Source organism: Balaenoptera ricei, chromosome 12, assembly GCF_028023285.1.
Source record: "Balaenoptera ricei isolate mBalRic1 chromosome 12, mBalRic1.hap2, whole genome shotgun sequence".
In the NCBI taxonomy this organism is placed as follows: domain Eukaryota; kingdom Metazoa; phylum Chordata; class Mammalia; order Artiodactyla; family Balaenopteridae; genus Balaenoptera; species Balaenoptera ricei.
The window spans coordinates 33666381-33683756 of NC_082650.1; the positions used below are offsets into that span (position 1 = coordinate 33666381).

The following is a 17376-nucleotide window of genomic DNA, read 5'->3' on the forward strand; positions in this document are numbered from 1 at the left end:
CCAAAAGTCTTTAATGGATTCTTCAGCCTGCACATGTTGCAGTTTTGCCCATATTTTATTTACTGAAAAAGTGTGGAGTGTAGCAATGATCTCTCGAAAGAGGCACAGACAACCTGTCTCAATCAGCTTGATCCTATAGATTCCGTTTAGATCAATACATTAATTAAAGAAACAAAGAAAGGGAATGCTTAGCTACTAAGTAGTAAATGCTTGTTTTATAACACTGTAAAGATCTAGTAAAATGTTAAAGAAGAATAAATGTTAACTTTCCCCATATGACATCACCAAAAAAGATTCCAGTAATCACAGGACCATATATTACTGTCAACAAAATAGAACAGAACTCTACAACAGCCCCACCTCCCAAAGATCATCCTCATATTGTTTCACCCTTATTCACATTGAAAATATCATTTGACACAATGAAATCCATTTAATGTGTTCATAGTTAAGATATACCATATGTAATCAAATGGCATGTGTAACATTACAAGTTTCAGGTACTACAAGGCTTAGAGCACCTTGTAATAGGTTTATACTTCGTTTTTTAATGTGTATGCATATGCTAATAAATATGACTTCCTTTTCTAAAAAATAGGGATAATCTAACTACAGAAAATGAATCAAAGAATCACAAACTGCCTCAATACAATTTAAATAAAGGTTCAAGCTGGCAGAGTATTAATACTCCACAATCTTGTACCAGAGTGCTTGCATTTTAGACATGCCCAGAGAATCTAAATTGTTTTATACATAAACGGATTTTAAATAGAAGTTAAGCTAGAACTAAATGTCTGGCCAGCACAGAACATGGTAGGAGGTGCTGCAGGAATTATAGTGCATTTTATGATTTCCCAGGGGGCAATAAGAGGTTTAATTCATGAAAGTTTTCAAGGTTTTAAATAAAAGGTAGAATATTAAGTCCAACCATTATCATCTAATTTCTCAACCTTCAAATGTTATCACCACAAATAAAAGAAAGAAAGGAAAAGAATCCAATGGAAGTTTAAAAAATTCCTCTTTATAGTTTCAGTATATATACAAAATGATTTGGCGTGTGTTAATCAATATATTAGAATGCTCTGGATTAGCTCTTCTAAAACATTAATATTGGAATTATTTTCACTTTTAAATTCGAGGTCCAGTTGGGTCAAGAAACTCTTTACACATACACACCACACAAATGTATGCTCACATAATTTTTAAAATGTTGCTTTTGAATTACTAAGGTCAGCTGCTTAAGATGTTGGTCATCTAAACTGCTTTAGATGTTTGTCTAGTCTGGATTTTACTGTGTTCTATAATATCTCTACTATTTTCACATATCACAGAATACTATAAGGGATTTGATCTATATTATTATCATCTTTCAATATCTTAAGAATTAATATACCACCAGCACTAGTATCACTTACTATACAGAAAATATACATTATAATTTGAACTAAAATTTATTTCTTGCTTCATCAGTATCTTAATTACATTATTAAAAGGTAATAATTCCCATAAATACTCATACATTCGAGCTTTCCAACTCTTGTATGCTCAAAGCATCTAATTTCTTGAAAATAAATGTATACTGATACACTCTCCTTTTAAAATTCTGGATGATCAAGATAATATTCATTGCCTTGACTTCTACTTATCAAATTAATTTATACAAAAATGTGTAAGAGTCATTGTTAACACACTCAGTACCAATAACATGAGTACTCCAATATTAAGATGTGAAGAATTCTACATGACCCATGATAAGAAATAAGTCAAAAATGTTATAATTAAGACCCTATGCAATCAGCTTCCCTGGCTTCCTTTTATATGTAATATGCCAATCTCTTCCCTTCTTAGGGTCTTCTCATATTCTGTTGTCTTTGCCTTGAATGAGCTTCTGCTCAACACTTTAGTGGCTGGATCTTTGTCATCCATCAGCTTTCAGTTTAATAAGTATTTCTTCTTGGTGTGGCCATCCCCAGGGCACCTATCTAGGTTTCTCAACTTCCTGCAGAAGAATATTTCCTTCATAGTTCCATGCATTTTAGAATTGCTATTTGCGTGTTGGCATACCTATGTAACGGCTACCTGACTAAAAAGTAAGCTCTAAGAGGACAAAAACTTGGTCTGTTTGCTCATCACTTTATATCCAGCTTCTAGTATGATGTCTCACTTACAGCAAATATTGAATGAATGTTGTTAAATATATGACTAAACAATTTCCTAACTAATCTTGTCAACATTATTGCCATTCTTATTGCCTACTTATTGCCTACCTTTCCAGGAACATTCCCAGAAAAAGCTTTGTTCATACTATTGTTCCCTAACTCCTCTCCAATTATCCAAAATAAATCCAGCCCCCAAGATGATTCGCTTCCAACTTCACCTTCTCTGTGAAGGCATCCCCAATGATTTTGACCCATACACTCCTTTCTTAGATTTTCAAAAACAACTATCATTACCACTATTCGTGACTGTTGTGGGTAATTATTTTTTTAGGTGTTTCGTCATATCTATTGAATCGCAATCCTTGGGGGCTAGGGTTATGTCTTATCTCTTTTTTATTCCTCCGAGTGCCAGGCACAGTGCCTGGCAAACTGTAGGGGGTCAAGGATGTTGGGTGATTGACTGATGTAATAATAATCCAACAAACTATCCCTTTGAAGTTCTAAAGCCTGTTGGGAGAAAGAAAAATCTCTTTCCATATGCCTTTCTGATACCGTTCAAACTGGCCATATACCTGGTGTTTTGCTTACCAGTGAATGTGGATGGCTGGGCATTTTTTCTGGACATTTTTCAGAGCCTTATAGGAAGCTGCTGCTGAAGGGCTACAGCTGAGTGCTTAGGAGGAGAGCAGACCTGAGCGCCTCTGGTCCCAACCACGCTGCATTCTAGTCACTGACCTTCTGGTAATTCAAAACTAACCTGCGATTGCACACCAAATACCACGCTGGTGGGGGTGCGTGGAGGTAGGGGCCGGGGGTGGGCAGAAATCTTTATGGCCAGCACAGTACTTACTAAGGGAGAAGATAGCCTTTCTTCTGCACAGACAAAAAGGGCTTCTTCTCTTGGCTGCACTCCAGGAGAGGAGGAGATGTGAGATTCCTGGACCAAAAGGCATTGACTTATGATATTAGCACTCTAAGAAGCGGGTTACACTGTCAGGCTCAGCTGTACCCCAGATTGATATGCGTGTTCAGAGGGCTGACAATACTCTTGTGTTTCGTTTACTCTTCCTGCCTTTAGACATACATAGAGGGCATGATCCCTATTTTCACACTGGTGAGGATGAAGATATGAAGAGGTTAAGTGACTTATCTGAACTCACACATATAGGAAATAGGGGACAAGACACAAATTTTCTGTCTCACAGCCTTGTATGCTGTCTGTATTAAACATTAACTTATGTTTGGCTAACATTCAGGAGGACTAGGAAGATACTTGAAAAAGTTAAGCATTCTGGGTGGGAGGAGGGACATGGCTCCAGCTTTTATGTATTTTAAGTGCATAAGCTTTAGGTTTTAGTAAACATATTTAAAAATCCATATCAGAACATCATATAGATACATTAAAAAAAAATCATGTCTCAGGACTTCCCTGGTGGTCCAGTGGTTAAGACTCTGCCTTCCAATGCAGGGGGTGCAGGTTTGATCCCTGGTCGGGGAACTAGGATCCCACATGCCGTGCGGCATGGTAAAAAAAAAAAAAAAAAATCCTGTCTCATTACACAGTAATGAAGTTGAAGAGTCACCTTGTCAAAACCACCCAGGAGAGACTCCATAAAGGAAGGCAATTACAAATACACTATCACCTATGGGGAGTGGTGATAGATTGTAAAATGTGAAATTTACAAAAATCAGTTTCATCCAGGACAGGCTATTGATAATGTTACAGATGAAGGCTAAATAGTACATGATAGGAGCTGTCTGCCTGATTCAGTTTGGCTCTTCCTGTATTTTATTAAATTGCCATCCCCATCCCTTAGTCAGCTTCCTTCTAACTCACTATTATCTTGTCCTTTGAGTATTTGACAAATGTCTTCTCATTTATCCTAATATGTTGTACAATCTTCCTTTCATTCTCTATCTTAGATTTTCTTATTTTTACTTTCTTTTACCTCTGTTCTACATATTTCCAGTGTTCCTTTGTAAATGATAGCTCACACACTGCTTTGCATGTATCTCTCTTACCTTTGATTATCTTTTTTTACATTCAAGTTCACTCAACTAGGTATTTTTTCCTTTTATTTTCTTTGTGGGTTTTTTTTTTGAGTATTTATATCTAGGCAGCACGCATTACCATTAGGCACACATTCATTTACTTCTGAACAATGTAGCTGTTACTTTCTTACTTTAGCTCAAGCAGTTCTCACTGTGCCTCTTGAAATCTGCACAAAATTTTCTTGGTTGGATATTACTAGTGTCTTTCATTTTCCGCCTTCTTTATGTTAAAACTAGAATCTAATGGAGCAAATCTAACTACTGAGTAGACAACATTGCTTAGATGCCATCCACCTTTGCATTTGCAGAGGTTTTCTGCTAAATTTAAATTTGAGATCTAATCATTTACATGATATTCTTTAGGGTCATCTTCAAACACTACCGGTTCTATATATTTTTGAAGTACTAGGGTCAGTGAAGTACTAGGACAAGCTACTAGGACAGACAGCACACAAGGAGAGAGACAATCAACTGACCCTGGGGAATGATAATAAGTCAGTTCTATGTGAAATTTCTCCTTAAATATTTCAGGGGTCAGTTTTGAAAGTTCCAAATAAACAAGTGTGATTTGTTATACATTATCTCTCTCTCTTTTTTAAAAATTTTATTTTATTTACTTATTTTTTATACAGCAACTTCTTATTATCTATTCTATACATATTAGTGTATACATGTCAATCCCAATCTCCCAATTCATCCCACCACCACCACCACCTCCACTTTCCCCCCTTGGTGTCCATACGTTTGTCCTCTACATCTGTGTGTCTATTTCTGCCTTGCAAAACAGTTCATCTGTACCATTTTTCTAGATTCCACATATATGCGTTAATATACGATATTTATTTTTCTCTTTCTGACTTACTTCACTCTGTATGACAGTCTCTAGGTCTATCCACGTCTCTACAAATTCTCTCTCTCTTTTAAAATATAACAGCAGAAATGAAAAACATTGTTGGCAACTTAAACCTTTTAAAACTATAAATAAGGCATTGTAAATATATATATATATGTGTGTTTATATATATATAGTAGGCACTTAAATCATTTAAAAACTAGTTTCATCATTTTGGAAATGCCTCATCTTCATTTAAATTTGATTTTCAATATACAGTAAGAGACAAGGTAGATAAAGCTAAATTTTGATATTTTATATAGTTCAGTCTATTACATTGCATTCACCCCTTATGAAATATAAACAGTTAAGAGATGTTTATCAAAGAAAGCAAAATATTCAACTCAATATTATTATATGCCTGATTTTAGTGCATTTTAGAGAAATTCAAAATTAATGCTTATTGTGGGTTTCTATACCTTTCATTTATTTTTATGCTATTTTTAAAATTATTCACAGTTAATTAATTAATTAAAGAAATATTGACTGAACACCTACTATATACATGATATTGGTAATATTGTGGTAAGGGGAAAAAAACCCCACACTTCCTGCTCTTTTGGAGTGTATAGTCTGGTGGGATAGAGAGGTATTTGTTTAATGATCATGAAAATAAATTATAACCACAAACTGAAGAAAAAGCACAGTGGTATAACACAATTATACCAAGATTGGAGGAATCACATCACACCTGGAATATCACAGAAGACTTACGGTAGACTTCGAGGAGCTGAGGTTTAGAAAGTGAATTGGAATTAACAGAAGTTAACAAGATGTAGGAGGAAGTGATTTACTTCAAGGCTAAAGAAAACATGTCCGGAAAGGCTCTGTGGGACAAAGTAACTCAAGGATACCATGGCTGGAGTACAGATGGCCAGGGTCAAAGCGGTGTGAGATGTGGCCAAAGTGAGACTTTGGCCTTTATCTGAAGAGCAATGAGAAGCCAGGGGGACGAGTTTAAGCACTAGTGACATGTTTAAGCACTAGTTTAAGCACATGTTTAAGCACTAATGACTAGTTTAAGTGACATGTTCAAATTTGGGATAGCAAAAGTGCATTCTGGCTATACCTTGGAGAACAATCAGAAGGAAAATAAGAATAAAAGCTGGACTAGCTAGAAAGCTAATGTGGTAATCCCAAACTAAGGGCTGGACGAGAGTAGGGTAGTGAAGATGAGATCTATACACAGAAGTGGAACCCAGTGTATTTGGTAATGGGTTAAATAAGTGGGAGGATGAGAAGGAAGAAAGTGGCATCAAAGAAGATTTCTAGGTTTCTGGCTTATATGTTCAATGCATCAGGGTCCAGATAACCAGAGCATGAGTTGGGGAAGAGATGAGGCTGAGGAATTAAGATCACGAGGAAAGAGCATCACATGTCAATGAACAAAATGGAGAATTTGAAGGAGGAGAATGATGTGATCAGATCTGTGATTTAGAAAGTTCACTCTGCCACAGGAATAATAATTGTTTGGAGTTAGATAAAACTTAGGAAGAGAGGTAATAGAAGACCTCTGAATTGCGTTGGGGTAAAATGAAGAGCAACCGTTTAGTTCTATTTTGGGAGACTGGTAAATATTGGAGGATAAATCATTGAGGTGTTCTAAATAGAAGAAAGTATGGGTTTTAAGAGGAAGATGGTGAGTTTAATTTGAGATGTCCAGTTGATAGTTAGGTACATAGGACTGAAACAGGAGAATGAAGTCTGTCTTGAGAATATGGACTTATTAATCATAAACATATATGTGGCGATTGAAGCCAAAAGAGAGGGTTTACAAGTGAGAAGAGGTGTGGACTGAGGACGGGACCCCAAGGTAATTGACTTTTGAGGGATGGGCAGAGGAAGAGCTTGAAAATGAAAGGTCTGAGAATTAAGATAAAAGCAGAGAGGAGAGTATGTTAAGAAGGAAGATAGGGTCAAAAGTGGCAATTGCTGTAGGAAGTCCAAGTAAAATAAAGTTTCCACTGGATTTAGTGACCAGCTTGTCACTGATTACCTTGTTGAAATAGTTTTACTGGCAGGCTGGGAGTGGAAATCTAGACTACAGTGGAGTGCGAAGTGAAAGCAGACCAAGTCTTTGAAAAAATTTGGCTGTGAAATGAAAGAGGGAGGTAAGGACAGTAGCTACAGAGGTATATGGAGTCGTCATCAAAAAGCATCTCAATATTCCACACTAATCATAGTGTCTGACAGTATGAATATGTAACATATGATTGCCGTATTCAAAAAACTTATATTCCAAGGGGGAAATGGAATGACAATAAATTAAAATACATTGAAAAAGATACATGATTATACAACATTTTGCTTATGTAATATTTGACATTAAATTATATAAAATAAATGTTTAAAACGTTAATCTGGGGGAGGAATATTATTCTCTTTACCAAGGGCTATTAGAGAACTAAATCGCTTCATGAAAAAGATAAGCACAAAATATACAAGCACTTGAAGGACAGAAGGCAGCTCACACCAGCTATGCAGGATCAGACTTGCCAGATGTTTTAACAAACATAAATGTATTAGTGATAAAGTGACTCGCCAGCTAACAAAGTAGAGAAAAGGATTCTCAAAAAGATTGGCTGTAGCAGTGAAAGCACTTTCCAGAGGAAAGGGAGCTGGAAGCACCGGGTACCTCTAGGCTCACCGTAGTTTTCAATCTTGGCTGACATCAGAATCATCTGGAAGCTCTTGAAAGTCCCAGTGCTCATACTGTGCCTCAGACCAAATACATCACAACCTTTGGGGGTGAGACTGGGCACCACGTAACTCTAATGTGCACTCCTAGTTTAGGCACTATCTCCTCTAACGTAGCCATGGATAATAGGAAGTCATGGCCCCTGCACTTATACTCTGGGCCCAACTGCTGAATCATTCATGGCTGTGAGATAAAGGTACTGGGGGGTCTCAGCCAATATTAGTGGATATTTATGTCCTCTAGCCCTCTAGTTATGATTACATGTGTATCAATACACCTTTTGATTATCACGCTGATTGACCACAGGCAAAGAAAGAATTGATCATTTTGACTTGAATATTGAAGGTCTCCATGACAGTCCTGTTTCTGGTGGGGACAAGGTTAAAAAATAGGTGAGGATTTCTCTTTCCTCCCCATCCTCACTTTATCAAGGAGATATTTACTTTTAGATGTCTTATTTCTAGGCTTTTTATGTTACAAAATCTGAAGAATGGGCAGATAAAAATGGTACTGAAGTGTGGAAAGGGGGAAAAAGAGTAATTTTCCAGTGGAGAAATCTGGCAAATGCTACCTCAGTCAGGTGATCAAGATCAACATCAACAGTAATAAGACATATTGATTGCATGGGTTCTTAATATGACGTGATAAAATGATACATTATCTCTGTGGTCTTCCCCACAAAAACCTATATGTCTATTCTAATCATGAGAAAAACATGAGGCAAACCCCAACTGAGGGACATCCTACAAAATACATGAACTTGTCAAAACTGTCAAAATCATCAAAAACAAGGAAAGCCTAAGAAACTGTCACATTCTAGAAGCCATAGCCTAAGAAGACATGATGACTTAATGTAATATCCTGGATAGGATCCTGAAACAATAAAAGGACATTAAGTAAAACTGAAGAAAAAGCATAGTCTTTAGTTAATAATAATAATCAATATTAGTGCATTAGTTGTGATAGATATATCATACCAAGATATTAACAGTAGGGGAAAGTGGGTATGGAGTGTATGGGAAATCTCTGTACTATCTTTGCAACAACTTTTCTGTAAATCTAAAACTATTTTAAAATAAAAAAGTTTATTAAAAAATAGTATTGGAATGAACTCAAATTGGATAATAGACCTAAATATAAAATGCAAATTATAAAACTCCAAGATAATATAGTATAAAATCTAGATGACTTTGGGTATGATGATGACTTTTTAGTTACGACACCAAAGCAATTGATGAAAGGAATAATTGATAAGCTGGGCTTCATTAAAGTTAAAAACTCTGCATTGTGACAGACACTGTCAAGAGAATGAGAAGGCAAGTCACAGATTGGGGGAAAATATTTGCAAGACATAGCTAATAAAAAACTGTTACAAAGGACACTTAATAATAATTTAAAAAACAACTCGATTAAAAAATGAGAAAAGTCTTAGTTCATTCAGGCTGCTATAGCAAAATACCACACACTAGGTGGCTGATAATGACAGGAATTTATTTCTCACAGTTCTGGAGTTTGGGAAGCACAAAATCACATCCCAGGCATCCCAGGTGTCTGTTGAGGGCCTGCTTCCTGGTTCATAGGTAGTGTCTTTTTACTTTGTGCTTACATGGCAAAAAGGGACAAAGGATCTCTCTGGGGTCCCTATTATAAGGGCACTAATTCCATTCATGAAGGCTCTGCCTTTATGACCTAATCACCTCCCAAAGGCCTCACCTCCTAATATCATCACCTTGGGGGTTAGGATTTCAACATAGGAATTTTGGAGAGGACACACACACATATTCATTCCATAGCAAGACCTGAACAGACATCTCACCAAAGAAGATATACAGATGGCAAATAAGCATATAAAAATGCTCAACATAGTATGTCATGAGGGAATTGTAAATGAAAAGTAGAATGAGATACTACTACATACCTACTAGAATGGCCAAAATTCAGAACACTGACAACACCAAATGCTGGTGAGGATTTGGAGCAATAGGAACTCTTACTCATTGCTGCTGGGAATGCAAAATGGTACAGCCACTTCGGAAGACAATTTGGAGATTTCTTACAAAACTAAACACACTCTTCCCATATGACCCAGCAATTGCACTCTTTGGTTTTCACACAAATGAATTGAAAACTTATATACTTGGATGTTTATAGCAGCTTTATTCATATTGCCAAAGCTTAAAAGCAACCAAGGTGTCCTTCAGTAGGTGAATGGATAAATAAACTTGGTACATCCAGAAAATGGACTACTACTCAGCACTAAAAAGAAATGAGCTCTCAAGCCATCAAAAGACATTGAGGAAACTTAAATGTATATTACTAAGTGAAAAAAGCCAATCTGAAAAGGTTACATACTGTATGACTCCAACTATATGATCTATGATATATAGAGACAGTAAAAAGATCAGTGGTTGCCAGGGGTTAAGGAACAGGGAGAGGTGACCAGGCAGACCATGGAGGACTTTCAGGGCAGTGAAACCACTCTAAATGATCCTATAAAGGTGGAGACATGTCATTAAACATTTGTCAAAATCTATAGAATGTACAATACCAAGAGTGAACCCTAAAGTAAACTATAGGCTTTGAGGGGTGATGATTCGTCAGTATAGCTTCATCTATTGGAACAAACGTATCCCTCTGGTGGAGGATGTTGATAATGCGGGAGGCTGTGCTTGTCTTGGGGCAGGGGGCAAATGGGAAATATCAGTATTTTCCAATCAATTTTGCTTTAAACTTCTCAAAAATACAAAGTCCATTCAAAAAAATTTAGTATGTGAGAGTCTGCTGGAAAGATGAAAGGATGTCGGTTAAGAAGTAATAAAGTAATAATAATAATAATATTAAAGGCTCAGGTCATTTGGCTGTAATCAACAGTGTCAGTTTTGCTTATACCTCTTTTCCCAGTGTCTGTCATTCTGTTATAGTGTCTACAGCATATTTGACCCTTAGTAAGGATTAATTAAATGAATGAATGAATGAAAGGCCTCTGTTCCATGGAATTTTCCCTAGTTACTCTTAACATTAATATTAAATTAATCCATTTGTGTGTATTTCTCAGGTACATTATTTTATTTCATGCTGTGTTATATATTTACTTGCACTTGTCCCATATTACCCTCCACATACCTAAATCCTTATATATCCACACACACACACACACACACACACACACACACACACACACTCGAGACTGCAACCTCCTTGAAGACAGACTGAGCCTCATTTTTATCTTTCATCTGCCAACACTTAGCGCTTGGGCTTTGTATGTGGTGAACATTCATATGCGCTGTTGAATTGAGATTACTTTGGCATGATCCGTTTAAAAATTCTTATTTAGTGTATTCATATAACCAATACAAAATTGTTAATTATTGAATTGATATGAGACAATCTGTACTCATTAATCTGATTAATATCTAACTACATTTGGCAAGAAACTCTGTTCTGTATTTGTACATTCCACATTGCTGGAAGGAGATTCTGAAAAAGTGTATGCTACTTGTAACATCAGGGCCATTGTTTAGCATTACGTGCTCAGAATCCCATTTGATTTCCCTGTGGAAATTCTCCTAAGCCAGCAGCAGGTTAGGTGGAAATGGTACTGGGCCAGTGGGAATCTGGTATCTGGGTCCTACTTAGGTCCTTGAATTTGGTGAAGTACATGGCCATTGCTAATTCATTTCACTATCATGGCCTGAGGGATTTCTTCTTAAAAAAATGGACTAGATAATCTGTAAGAACTTTCTAGCTCCAATATTTTTTGTCATTTAAAGTTCTTTGATAATCAAACTGGATCCCTAAATTCCAGGTCATTTTCCAGTTCATGCATTTTTCTCGCCACAAGATGGCAGACTTTATGCTGTTTTCTTCATTCCGTATCAGGGAAAGGAACCTTAACCCTCTTGCAGTTTTGAAAATTTAAAACTCCCAATATCTTAAAAAGTCTGATAAACGCAACATGGACTTTACACTCTGACTCTAAAAAGTGTCTTGAATGCTTTGGATTTTCATGATAAAGAAGATTTCCTCTTTTGTGGGGGGATAATGATTTAGGCTGTATTTCTATACAAACACAAAAATCTTATGATGAGATCAAAGAGACTACAAGTATTTTCATTTGTTTTTCTTTTTCCTTACATAGTCAGAGCCAGGGCTTTGGGAATCCAGAATCGATAAAAACTTTACCATGGAAGCTACTGGATAGAGTACTCAAAATATACTGTCATTCTGATATTTTTAACCATTGTCCTTGACACTTCCCAAGTATGTATCCCAATCTTTTCTTGTGCTACTGGGTTCTCAGATTTTATCTGTGGCAGAAGTAGCAAGTCAAAAATACATCTATTTCATGCACCAAATTGGGATTTAGGAAGAACAAGATTTGCATTTCAGAAATTTGAAGTAATTTTCCTTAATTATACATAATCTATCTGCTTTAAGAAGAAGCATGATTTTGCCAACTTACCCTGGTCAGAAGTTCATTCATTTCTGTCACCAGCGTGTTCAGATTGCCTTCTGCCAACTGAATGAGCCTCTCTGGGGCCCGCTGAGGTGAGAGCAAATGCTGAAAAAGATTTCATTGCATATGTTTTTTAGTAAATGGTCTGGCAGCGATCATGGGTTGAACATTTAACAGAACGCATTTTTTCTTTATGTAGAAAGAACTTAGCCTTCTCACCTTCAGAGAAGAGAGAAAGAAACTATTTCAGTTGGGCACTTACAAAGCACCGTGCAGAAAAATCTGGCAAATAATACAAACTGCTGCAATTTATTGAGACATTACTATGTTCCAGGTCTTTTTGTTTTGTTTTTCATTTAGCTCTTACAACAGTTCGATGAGATAAATGCTATTTCATTTTGTATACAGAAAACTGTGGCTTAAAGAGACTTAAAAATTTATACAAGATTGCACAGCCAGTAAGGGGTAGAGTCAAGAAGAACCTTGTCTGAGTCTTTAAGGCTCCCATTCTAATCAACAGAGATACAGTTTACAGGTTTATTACCTCTTTCTTTGAGGACAGGAGCCCTGAGAGAAGGACCTGGCCAGACACTAACTAACTGCATGGCGTCCATGTTGTAGGAGCTGGCCTGGTACTCACAGATAGGCCCTTTTCCTCTCCTCTTGAACATAATCAATCTCACCAAACACTAACAGTAGACAGGATCACTCCGTGAGAGTGATGAATGAAGCAAAAGATGAGACCACTCCATAATCTTATCTAAATGCAGACGAAATCGTGGTCTCTGTACAGACCGCAAAAGTACCTCAAATCCCATTTTCTGGCTAATATGAGTGACCACTGCCTCCTTACTAACTGTAGCTTTAGCCTCCCTTTTTCTTCCCTCCTTCTAGATAAGATTCATTAGATTACTTAATTATGGAACTACTCCCACTTCCTAGTAGTACCCAGTCCAACACAAACCCCTGCTTCCTTGAACCTGCCCCCAAATTCCCTAGCACAAACCCCCGATACTCTAAGTGATTCCTAATGCCCTGTTATTGAGACAGCCCCAATTCCCCACACTGTGCAGTGCCCCTTGTTGCAACAAGTTAGTAAACCCAACTTTGTTCTATCACATGTGTGTTTCTGGTCATCTCTGGCTGGTACCCAGGGAGCATTGACACAGTTAAAGGAACTGAAAGAAGAGGGCACATAACTTGCTTAAGGATTTAGAATATCAAAATGGGATTCCAAATATCCAGATATTAAACAAATTATGGAAGAAGAACACAAACAGAATCAAGAAAGACTGGAATTTAAGGAAAATCAAGGTCATCCTGACCAATACCCAGCCATAAGGAAATAGGTCACTGAACCCCAGGCTTGATGTCCACAGATTGGAACCTCTTTCAGAGGGCCCTTCAGTACTTCATCCATTGTTTAAGTTATTACTTTACAATTTTTTTATGTCCTACCGAAGTATTTGCTTCTCTACTTTAATTTTCTTTCTTTGTATTCCTTCCATACATGATAACTGGTCAGCATTAGACCAGTTATTAGAACTCTTTGCACTCCTGAATGCTGGGTCTACAAAGTAAACTCAGATTCCTCTGCCTGGCTTTCATGATTGTCCTTCATATTACCCAGCCCCACTGAAGTCTCCAGCCTTATCTTTCACTAGCAGGCCTGACTTCTAATGTCTGGACAGGCCTCGCTCATCCATACCTCTGCCTCTGCGCATGTGGCTCTCCTAGATTCAGTGGCAAGAGTATGGATGGGCTGTGGGTCAAGGAGACCTCACTACTGGCGGACTGAGCCCTTCTCTCTTTGAGCTGTGTGAAGGTAGTTTCATTCTCACAGGCCCTAAAGTTAAACTACCTCCTTCCAAGTCCCAGCTCTGTACCTAGTAGCCATGTGACCTTGTCTCTGTGTCTCAGTGTCCCTACCCGGCTATCTGAGACAAACATAGCTAATACAGTACTCCTTTCCTACTTCTTGGAGTTTCTGTAAAATCTATGTATGATAATTCACATAAGACTTTAGTCAATTGTCTAGCACAGAGATACTCATCAATAAATGTTATTCTTGCTATCATTATGATTGGTTTCTTCTTCTGGTAAATAAGGATAATAATACTTACTTTGAAGGTTGTGGTCTAAATTAAAGAATATATTCCCTAGAAGAATGTCCACCAGTGCCTAGTGAATAAATCTTCGATTTCTTTCTCCAGTCTTCACCAATAATTCTCTGCCTATTGAAATTGTTTCTATCCTTCAAGTTCTAACACAAATTATACTTTCATTAATGATGTATTCCCTGGTTACTCTGGATCTTATCTATTTCTCCAATCTTTGAACTCTACTGTATGTCAAATTTCTATAAAGCACGTGGTAATTATGTATTTTTGCTAATTGTTTAATTATTGTTTAACTATTTTTAAACCACATAGACTCTAAGCTTCCTAAGGGTAGTGACTGCATTATAGGGGTCATGAAACCCCTGGGGAACCAAGTGCAATACTGGGGCATTCCAGAGTTTCTTAATAAATATCCAGTAATTGACTGATAGTGTATAAGGAGTCACTTTTCATCTTTTTTTTAATCAGGTGAAACAACTCCAATTTCCTTAACATTTCCTCTTTATCCCATTAACTACTGAAAGCTTTAATGATGTCTTAGAATAGTGTTTCTCTTACAACAAAATTAGTTCTTGTTGAAGTACTTTCAAAAGTCTCCTCGTTCTCTAGTACAAAATTTTCACCTTGCGTTTTCATTTTGACAGTAAACTTAAATGTTGATGTAAGCATTTCTGGAACCCAGGCTGGGCACCTGAGAGATGCACAGAGCCACTTGATCTTAGCACCTACATTTGCATGCCTGTTTGATCATATGGCAGATTGAGCACATAAATCATGAGAACTTGTCAAGTGATGCCAAATGTCATTTCAGGACCCCTCACAAAGAGTTCTCTAGTTCAAATTGTGGAAAGGTAGGAGAACTGAGTTACCACATGTCACATGCTGATGAAAGAACCTATGTGGAAGTAGTCAGTATGATATTCTTGTTGCAAGTAGCAATTTGCTTTCAGCAAAAATCATCTGTTATTTTATATTAATGTTTTTAATTTGAATTTTATTTTTTTTTAGGCTTTTGTAAAGATGAATTTGTTTTGATTTTATAGAGCTATTAAGTATAAGGAGTTCATATCTGATTTTATGTTTGCACATATTTAAGGAACATAATAAAATTGATTTAGGCCAAACACTGGGGGTACATGAGCCTCTTTTTCCATAAGAGCAATCAGTAAATTATAGTTCTCAAGTTTGAAAAACACTGGTTTAGAAAGTCTCTGAATTTCCCTAACGGCTGCCTGCCTTGATTTGGGACAATGGGAAGAGCATTTACCAATTACGGCAATTACCCCTTTGGAAGCTTCTGTCATTTTTTCCCTGGCTCTTGCTGTTACTGCTCCAACCTACCTTGAGTTCCTGAGTCCTATTTTCAAGACCGTACAGAATTTTATAAGGAGCGGGCAGTGGGCCAGTGAGGTTGATGCCCGTGGCCATCTGCTCCAGGCGGGCCAAGTCACCGAGAAGAAGGCCGGTGCACTCATCTCCACAAACTGTGAAAGGGAAACAGCAAAGGATGTTTACTTCTGCTAAGCGTCCCAGGCAGGTGTGCAAAGATTTCAGCTATGAAATATTTTATGGCCTAAGTATTATTCTGTGAAAGATGATGCTTCTCATCTCAGATAATCAATGCTTTCGAATGGATGCCGGTTGATAAAAGATGAAAAGAACAACAAAAGAGCAGACATGCCTGTTGCCCAGAACCTGAAATAGGGACGATGATATAAACTGAGGAACCAAAGAGGAGGAGCAAATGGATTTTGAGGGTAAACGAGTGTATCACCTAAGTACTAAAGGAGAGGTAAAACATGGACTATAAAACATTATAAACGCCCCAGAGAGTCCCACACGAACAATCTAGAGGAAATCTGTAATTGGCAATAAAATATGCTTTGGAATCTAAAAATGTATACATTGCCCCATTAGATTGCAATGTGGAGTGTCTATAGCAATTGGGTCTCCACATGCTTCAGGTATTACATATTCAAAAACTGTATGACTCTTTAGCTTGACATCTATTGAGAAGAATATTTTTAAAAGTCAAAAGAACTCTTCTTTTTACAATTTATTTTTTCTCATGATGAAATGTATTTATTTATTACTTACTTGTTCACTTACTTACTTATGCATTTGCCAACTCTTCCTCTTTAACTATTCAGCACATTATCACTCATGATTAGATGCAGTCCCACAAATTCCTACTTTGATGATCAACCTAATCCTGTCTTGTGGATAAATAATTGCCAAAAGCCAGGAAAACTTTATTCTTGAAGTAGCCAAGAGTGCTAGTGTTCTACCTATATTTTTTCAATGATTAGAAAGAGGGACTATTCAAATTTAGGGGTGGTGGAAGGGGGATGGATGGTAGTAGGGTGGTGGAGAGAAACAATGGTTTCTTCACCATTATCACATGAATCTCATAGATAGTACAATTTCTAAAATTAAAAGATATTGATTCTTTTCGAGGCTTTATAAAATATACCTATTCAGTTTGGATTTTTAGCTCAAAAATTTTTTTTCACTCTTTGCATCAGAGTAATGAGATGTAGCATCTCCATGCCAAGAAGCACGTGCTACCATATTTATGATAGATATGCGTTCATGCATACAGTTACAATTTCTAGCTTACATTCTGCAGATAGAGGTATAAAAACTATATACATGTTAGAAGAGAGGAAAATATATAACATGAAAAATACTGAGATTTGGAGCAGCTTTGGATCATGCCCCAAACTGGCAAGAATTCAATCAGTTCTCTAAACAGGACTCCCTTGAGCTGCCTAATGGAGAGAAAACCATTAACTAAAGCTTGTAAACAAAGAGAAGTAGTACAGAGAGTGATTTTGTGATGGGACAGCAGTTAGAGGTGAGTTACAATATCCCTTCACAGGGATTAAACTGCCCCAGCAGGGCTTTTAATAAATCAACTCCTTGCAGGTGACACCTGTAAGTGTTGACTGTCACCTGCAGGGGCGCTGTAAGCTCCTGATGTCTTTCAAGCTGAGTGA

The 17376-nt window shown here is 37.0% G+C and overlaps 1 protein-coding gene across 1 annotated transcript in view; it reads right to left on the minus strand.

Moving 5' to 3' along the window:
• Positions 1-17376, minus strand: part of LAMA2 (laminin subunit alpha 2) — a 623785-nt gene that overhangs the window by 132269 nt on the left and 474140 nt on the right. Inside the window, exons 33-34 of the mRNA XM_059941243.1 lie at positions 15719-15861; positions 12264-12362 (exon numbers count right to left, since the gene is read on the minus strand). Of these exons, the coding sequence (XP_059797226.1) occupies positions 12264-12362; positions 15719-15861 (242 nt within the window). The remainder of the gene's footprint in view (positions 1-12263; positions 12363-15718; positions 15862-17376) is intronic.